Source organism: Lolium rigidum, chromosome 3 (genome assembly GCF_022539505.1).
Source record: "Lolium rigidum isolate FL_2022 chromosome 3, APGP_CSIRO_Lrig_0.1, whole genome shotgun sequence".
Lineage (NCBI taxonomy): Eukaryota > Viridiplantae > Streptophyta > Magnoliopsida > Poales > Poaceae > Lolium > Lolium rigidum.
The window spans coordinates 159,830,183-159,838,790 of record NC_061510.1 but is presented as its reverse complement, the minus strand read 5'-3'; the positions used below and the strand labels follow the sequence as shown (position 1 = coordinate 159,838,790).

Here is an 8,608-nt window from a genome sequence, read left to right as displayed (position 1 = left end):
AGAATCCTCCCAAGGTATTATGGAGGAACCAAACAGGCCCCGATGATCCATCCAAGATTGATGTTGAGAAGGACAAATGCAAAGAGACAATCCATTTCACGCTGATTTTGATTAGGATACTCCGTACTTCTATTTACTGTGGTGTCCTTTTCTCAAACTTAAGAGGCTTTCGTGACTCGAGCAAGTTATTGATGCATCTCTATTGTTGGTTTTGTAATGTAGCCGCATGCCGTCCCACCGCGGCAAATTCGATAGCTACATACGAGAGTCTGGAGTTCAGAAAGGTTTTGTAAGTGGCTTGAATGCACCGGGTTATCCCACGTAGCAAGCTAGTCCTGTCAGGCCTCGGGTGTTCCAGTAAATCTTGTGGCATCGAGTAGTAATCTACGGGTGCTGACATATTTCTTCTGCCTATGATGTCGTACGTGATGTCCTCTGCCTATGAACCTACGGGTGCTGACATATTTCCTAGAGCTCTCCCCTTCGTTCCCGCCGGACCACACACTGCAACTACCCTCTGGCCGGTGTCCTCTATATATGCTCTCTACAGCTCTGCACCAACAGAAAAACCCTGCCTTAATTAGTTTCCGAAGAACGAACGCAGCTGATCGAGAAGAAACAAAACGCACGCAAGCTAGCTGCGGCGTAAGTACTTGCACCGATGGGCTCGGCGCGGAAGCCGCACGTGGTGTTCGTGCCGTTCCCGGCGCACGGCCATGTCGCCCCTCACACGCAGCTCGCCCGCGTCCTCCACTCCCGCGGCTTCCACGTCACGCTCGTCCACACCCAGCTGCACTACCGCCGCCTCGAGCGCGCCAGGGGCGCCGAGGCGGCCGCTGCAGCAGCCGCGTGGTTTGACGTCGAGGTCATCCCGGACGGGCTGTCGCTCGAGGCGCCGCCGACGACGCTGGAAGCGCACCTCGAGGCGCTGGAGCGGAACTGCCTCCAGCCCTTCAAAGAGCTGCTGCGCGCGCTGGCGAACAGGGCCGGCGTGCCACCCGTGAGCTGCGTCGTCGCCGACTCGCCCATGTCGTTCGCCTCCCTGGCGGCGCGGGACGTCGGCGTACCTGACGTCAACTTCTTCACGGCTTCCGCGTACGGCCTCATGGGGTACATGCAATTCGAGGAGCTCATGAAGAGGGGTCTCGTGCCGCTCAAAGGTACTACTCCTGTATAAGAAAAAAAAACGTTCCAAAAAGTTCAAATTTAGTTGTTTATTAACGTGTTCTGTGGCAGGAACTGGCTACAAAAACGACGGCAGCCTCGACGCCCCGGTAGACTGGATGCCGGGGATGAAGGGCATGCGGCTCAAGGACATGCCGACGTTCTGCCACACGGCGGAAGCCGACGACGCGCTGCTCCGCATCCACCTCCACCAGATGCGCGTCCTCGCCGGCTCCAGGGCCATCCTGATCAACACTTTCCACGACATCGAGAAGGACGTCCTCGACGCGCTCACGGCCATCCTCCCGCCCATCTACACCGTCGGCCCTCTCTCGACCATCATCACATCACTCCCGGCGAGAGGCAGCGGTGACTCGACTTACACGTCAAGCCTCTTGGAGGAGGACAAGGAGTGCATGGCGTGGCTGGACGGGAAAGAGGCTCGCTCCGTGGTGTACGTGAGCTACGGTAGCCATGCCGCCATGAGCGCCGACAAGATAAAGGACTTCGCGTCCGGTCTCGCGAGGTGCGGCTCCCCGTACCTATGGGTTCTGCGGCCCGACATGGCCGTGGACGTTGTGGTCGGGCATGACGGACTCGTCGTGCCGTGGTGCGCCCAGGAGGCGGTCCTTGCCCACCCGGCGATTGGGCTCTTTGTTACACACTGCGGGTGGAACTCCATCCTGGAGAGCGTGCTCGCCGGTGTGCCGGTGCTCGGGTGGCCGATGATATCAGAGCAACCTACTAACTGTCGGCAGGTAAGCACGGCATGGAACATCGGGGCCGAGCTGCCACATGAGGCGGGGAGCGATGAAATAGCTGCACTAGTGAGAGAGATGTTGGTCGGCAAGAAGGGGGTGGAGGCCAGGGAGAGGACGTTGGAGTGGAAGAGGCTTGCTGAAGATGCTTCCAAAGAAGGGGGCTCGTCCTATGTTAACCTCGATAAGTTCATTGAGGATGTGCTGCTCAAAGGCTTGTGATGTTATTTATTTGTTCAGTTAACTTTGTCATTTTTTATGTTCTGATGATGGATTCGTTGATCAAGATCCCAATCAAAGTTCATGTTGTCAGATAAAACAGCGCACAAATTCAAGAATATATTTTACGGTTTTGCTAATTCTAATATGACTGGAAATCAACAAAATCTTAGTTGACTTTGTAACCGTTAGATGACGGTTTTGCTAATTTTAATATATTTTACAGTTTTGATAATTCTAATTGGACTGAAAATCAACTTAGAAATAGCATGACGCTTCAGACAATCCATATCACTGACAACATGCAACTCTGGTTTCACCAACTGCCAGCAATGCTGAAAGAACTCTATAGGAATACTATCCGGACCAGAGGCTTTGTTAGCATCCATGGAAAAAAGGGCAAGCTCAATTTCCTCTACGGTAAAGGGTCAAGTTAAGTCAAGATTATCATTATCATTAAGGGTTTCCTCACTCGACCACATGGATCCATCAAGATGTAACAAATTACCGGGGGCCGGACCAAAGATGTTTTTGTAAAAGTTAGTGGCATGGTCTAAAAGATTTTTGTCCCTTCAATATTAATATCTCCATCTTTTAACATATGTATCGTGTTTTTTTCCTTTTCCGACCATTTGCTACTCAAAGAAAATTGCGGTATTTTGATCACCTTCAAGTAACAATCTCTCATTAGATCTCTGCAACCAATATAGTTCCTCATCCGCATAGATTTTTTGAAGTTCAACAAGGGTCTCCGTTTTCCTAACAAAATCCTCTTGGGACAACACATAAGATTCTTCCTCAGTCTCCAGAAGAGATAGCTCCTCTTTGAGCTCTTTTTTCTCCTTTTTTATACGGCCAAAGAGGTTCGACCCCCATCCTTTAAAGTGTTTTTTAAAACGTTTCAACTTAACGTTCATAATATCTATAGGATCCATGCCGTGAACCGATTTCTTCCAAAGTTGCTCAACTTGAGGAAGGAAATCTTTATTTTTTGCAGCGACATTCAAGTAAGTGGCAAACTGAAGAAACATTTTTAATTGCCAGTAAAACACAGCACTTACAATTAACAACTCTATAATTTCCCTTTTGAGATGATCATGGACACCAGCCTACTAGCATAACCTGAAGCCATGAAGCATCCACAGATACAAACACATTATTCATGCGACGACTGAAGCAATTAGAAAGTATATATCCGCGCGCGTGCGTACGCATGCACGTTACGTTTGCCGCCGCGCGCGTGTAAGATACTGCTAGGACATGGATCACGAGCAGTTGGCCCCGGCGGCGGAGGCGTTGCGGCCGCAGTAGTTGAGGACGAGGGGCACGTCGAGCGGCAGGTTGATGGGGATGCCGAGGACGCTGAGCTTGATGGCGGCGCAGAGGCAGGCGGCGACGTCGAGCTTGACGAGCTGCCCGATCATGGGGCAGCACTGCTGGTTCGCCGGCACGTTGATCTTGAGCTTGAGCAGCACGAGCACGTCGGCGCAAACCTTGAGGTCCGCCAGCGCGTTCGTCGGGCACGGGTTGCCGCTGGTCGACGGGCTCTGGCCGCGGACGCCGGCGACCAAGAGGAGGTTCAGCGCCAGGAAGAGCGCCGGGAAACAAGCTGGGAATTTGGAGGCCATTTCTTCTTCGTTGCGAGCAAACAGTACCGAAGTGGAAGTGTTCGTGCTTAGCTCTCTTTGCCTTCTGAGTGGTGCTCTTGCAGCTTAGCTTTGCAGGGTGGGATGGATCTTCTAGTATGGTTCGTGCGGAGCATTTATAGGAAAATCTATCTGCGTGAATGGATTCGATGGGCGGTGGTGCGATGCAAGGTGCCCCACGGAGATATTTTGGTAGCAGCTCGTAGTGCCATGTGTGAACATGAAACGGGTAGCAACTGCGCGTCTCTTGCAAAACAATGATATCCACTCACCACATCATTATCTCCACATATGTAGCACTGATCTTAAGTTTTCTGCAGATTGAGTGTACTACATTGGGAAACTTTACAACTCAAAGAGCACTACGTACGTGCCAAAACAGGCAGGCCAGACCGTGTCCACTATTGCCACAAAATGGCACAAAACACGACGGTTCGTTCCAAGCAACTGAGCCGACATGCATCCGCGCGCGCACAACGCAGCCGCGTCGTCGCCATTTGCTCAGGAGAGTCAAAAGATGAACTGATTACTCGCCACTCGCGCTCAGTGTGGAGTACGTTATCAACCAAGACGAGATGCCGCCGCTCCAGCCAGTGGATCACAGGGTTTACTATGTGAACATACTGATAGACGATACGATGTTGCGAAAATATAGATTGTATATTGACCGATGATGATTAAATTGTGAGCCTCTTAGACTGTTTATATAGTATGGATTTGAAGTGAAAAAGACTAGTAGAGATAGATCTGGACTACAATCCTAAATTGCCAAATAAAGGCAGGGAGTATAATTGACTCTTTGTAAAGAGCCTAGCTATTATTCTGCATATGTATGTTGTCATTTAATCCAAACTCTTCATATAGTATCAGCTTAAGACCTTTTTTTCGATAAAAGCCGCTTTGTTACTGAAAAGGTTCTCGCATCTGTATAACTGAGATGCACAAAACCGTTTTAACCTAAAAGTTACATCAAAAGAAATATCGATGCTCTCTACAAGTAATCATGAAAGAAACTATAAGAGCACCTACGGCGATGGTAGACCAATGTGTAGAAAACTCCATATGGAATAAAAAATATAGTTCACCGCATCCTCTAACGGTATAGACAACTCCAAAAACAGATCGCGATGCTCCACATGTTGTAGACACGACCATGAATGGAGTGTAGTTGTGCACTGATAGGTAACAAGCATAACAGAATCATTTTATTATTAAAATTTTGTCATTTCTACAAAGGCATAACAACCAAATAACGGCTATCGCTCTTACCCTACTAAGTAGCTTAAAACTAGGATCCACATCATTGACCCAATTGCCAAAAATATTCGTAACATTACGTGGTGGATATAAGGTAGAATCTATCTAGATGGCTACCATATAGCTCTAGAAAAGTTGCACAGGAAGACTAGGTATTTATAGCCTCGAAAATGCACATTTTACTTCCATGCTAATTGCGTTTTACAAGGTCATCTTTGGTAAAAAATTACACATCGACAAAGCTACCACGTTAAAACCGTAGTTTTTAGCGGATCTTCATCTTCCAAATTTTCTTATGGTTATCAAGTGACAGCTCTAAAATAATTAGAGCTTTTTACATGGAATCCACCAAGAATTTACCACTCACATATAGATTCGATAGAAATTCATTGGTCCCATGCGTCAAATCGACCAAAGTCAGATGATGTAGCAAAGCATTCTAAGATGCTAGCCTAGGACCAATGAGATCTCTTCTGAACGACATATTTGGTGGTGAATTTTCCAACACCTTAGCGATCATATCACTTTTGTGACGTACAATATTGTACATGGCTGGATATTGTTCTTGGAGTGTGGAGTTACCTAGCTATTTATCCTCCCAGAACCTAATCTTCGATCCATCCCTAATGGAGAAAGAACTATATGGAAAGAATATTTTTTCATCGCCATTAGGCATGCCCATATGTGTGAGTCTCCTGTTTCCAATAAACATTAGATAGTTCATTTGAGCCAACATATTTTCTCCTAAGGAGGGTTGGACACATCTCATCTTTAAAAACAAGCTTGAAAAGTCATTTACCAAGGAGGACCCTGTTCTTGACCTCAAGGTCATTAATCTCAAGTTCTTCTTGATCTTTAGGGTGGCAAACCACATTTCACTTAGCAAATCAATATGTTATCTCTTGTTATAACCTTGCCAAAAGAATATTAATTGGAAATAATCATGTGCCTTTCAAGAATCCTGTTGGAAAATGGGAAGAATAATATCATATACAGTACCATGTTACTTAGTACCGAGTTTATAGGAATCAATCTTTCTCCCAAGGACAATAGATTTCCTTCCTAGCTAGTTAATCTAATTTGTAATTATCCCTCCGCCATTAATTTCCAGTCATCCTTTGCAAGTCTCTGATAATGAATCGTAATACCCTAATATCTGATAAGAAATTGGACTTGTCCGCAACCAAACAATTCAACATACACATTGGCATCATCTTGGGCATCACCAAAACAACTCACTTTTATGAAAGTTTATTTTTAAACCTGATAGTTGCTCGAACTCTAAGAGAATTAGATTCAAGTTATTTGCCTTTTCGATAGCATGTTCCATAAAGAGTATTGTATCGTCAGCATATTGAAGAATGGATAATCCTCCATCGAAAAGATGAGGAACCACACCTACAATTTGGCCATCAAACTTTGTGCATTCAATCATGACAGCGAGCATATTAGGCACTATATTAAATAGTATTGGTGATAATGGGTTACCTTTATGTAGCCCCTTATTTTTCTCTAAAAGTACTTTCCAATGTATTCATTCACACTTTAATGGCTACATTACCTCCCTACATGAAGCTATGGATTAAAACACACCACTCTTTGGAAAAACCTTTCATTCTGAGAGTCTGCTAGAGGAAAGATACCACCTGACTTTATAATAGGTTTGTTAGAAATAAATTTTTGATATCACCCCATTTAACCTTTTCTATGTAATTTATGTTCGGCCTTATTTTGGCAACTTTGGTGAAAATTATAAAACTAATATTAATAAAACATATTGGCCTATATTGTTGGATATTTTGTGCCTCATTAACCTTAGTAATAAACTTATTTCACCAAAATTTTAACAGAAAAATTCTAGTTGTCCAACATGAAAAGGATGAACAGTTCTAGAAGATCCAATTTGATTACATCCAAGAAGTTCTTGTAGAACTCAGCTAGAAAGCCATCCGAACGAGGAGCTTTGTTGTGTTTCATTTGGAAAACCACCTTTCTTACTTCCTCTTCATTATAAGGTGTTGTAAGTAGGTTATTTTCTTCATCTGAAACTTGTAGAATGTCGTTCGTTCGAGTCTCATCCCAAGAGAAGTTGCCTTCCTCGGGTGCCCCAAACAAACCTTTATAATATTTTTTTAATAGACTTGAATTGCTCATGACCCGTTGGCAATACTGTGGAAGTATCTTGTGTTAAAATCTCCTTCTATAATGAAGTGTGCTTTGGATCATTGATACCATTTAATTAACCTCCTCCTTGTGCAGCATTCACACTAATTGTGCATTACTTTGGCTTTTAAGCTCAATTTCATGCATGGAAAGCAGATGAACCTCTGCTAACTCTTTGAGGTCATCAATGATTGACGAAAGTCGCTGCTTTTATTTTTTAATTAAACATGTTATGTGACCTGCCCAACCACCAAGGTGTTTGGGTAACAGTTAACACATATATTTTATTATTCCACCTCTGTATTGGGTTTTTTTTCAAGCAACATGGCTTTCCCATACATTCTTGACCATCTATTGAAATCTCTCACGATGTAACCATCCAAGTTCAAATTTGAAACGATGAGTAAACGGTGGTCGGGCAATCTGGTGGTCAACAGGATGGGAACATGCTCCGACATGCCTCAATATGTGGTAAACCCCGTAGCGATACAATAGGTAATTTAGATTTCCAATCAGTATCCATTAGCACATGATGTAGGTTTCGGAAAACCTCTCTTACATGGACTACATATAGTATGGACTCTAGATGATTCGAAAGATCTAAGAGTCTCTATGTTACACAGTAGTGATATGTCCTTCTGGTCAAGTGTATATAAAATAATTAAGAATAAATTTTGATTTTGGATATTTGTTCTAGAACATACCTCATATAATCATGATCACTTAATGTGTGACAAAGATCAGTTTTCTATAAACACTATAAAAAGAACAATTGCCTCTTGCGATAGCATCACGACTTAGCATGCATAGAAAGTACAAAATGACACTAAAGAAGCAATATAAATAGTGATATTCACGTTGAACAATTGTTTATTTAAGTGTAGATCATGACATTTGATATGGTGTTTATTTTTAGGATGTTACATAACTAACCAACTAATTAAAATGGTCTTTTGCCCCACTAGCTATGTAGAACATAGCAGCTAGGGTCCGATTAATTCATGTTTTCCTACCTATTTAACAAATTCTCTATGGCAACGGGTATTATTAAATGTACTTAATAATACCAAATTAGTGAAATAGTGGGTATCAAGAAACATAAAAGTGAATTAAAATGTTGTATGAAATTTTACAAGCTATATATCTTCATGGAATTACGGTATCATGTCTATTTTCGTTATTTACATGTTAGAATATTATGGTTTAACCCAAATTCAAGTGAGAAGGTTCAAATAAAAGTTGAATAAAACCAAAATAATGTTTCTTGTGTTTAATGATAGTGTTGTGCAATATTCACGATTGTACAACTATGCCTCAGAGATGACGTGCAACTAGCGACTTCCGTTGGTTACTGTTTTCATTTGTCTCGAGGCAAAGAATATCAAAATGGTACACATATCT

The 8,608-nt window shown here is 43.6% G+C and overlaps 2 protein-coding genes across 2 annotated transcripts; one reads left to right on the top strand and one right to left on the bottom strand.

Annotated features, from left to right (window-relative positions):
• The first annotated feature begins 661 nt into the window (after positions 1-661).
• LOC124698522 (cyanohydrin beta-glucosyltransferase-like) lies at positions 662-2,144 on the top strand. The gene is made up of 2 exons (XM_047231007.1): positions 662-1,160; positions 1,237-2,144. Exons 1-2 carry the CDS (start codon positions 662-664, stop codon positions 2,142-2,144), a joined length of 1,407 nt encoding a protein of 468 aa, XP_047086963.1.
• Positions 2,145-3,109: 965 nt separating this feature from the next.
• On the bottom strand, positions 3,110-3,858 carry LOC124698523 (cortical cell-delineating protein-like). The gene has a single exon (XM_047231008.1). It carries the CDS (start codon positions 3,767-3,769, stop codon positions 3,407-3,409), a length of 363 nt encoding a protein of 120 aa, XP_047086964.1. The 5' UTR covers positions 3,770-3,858; the 3' UTR covers positions 3,110-3,406.
• Between the last annotated feature and the right edge of the window lie 4,750 nt (positions 3,859-8,608).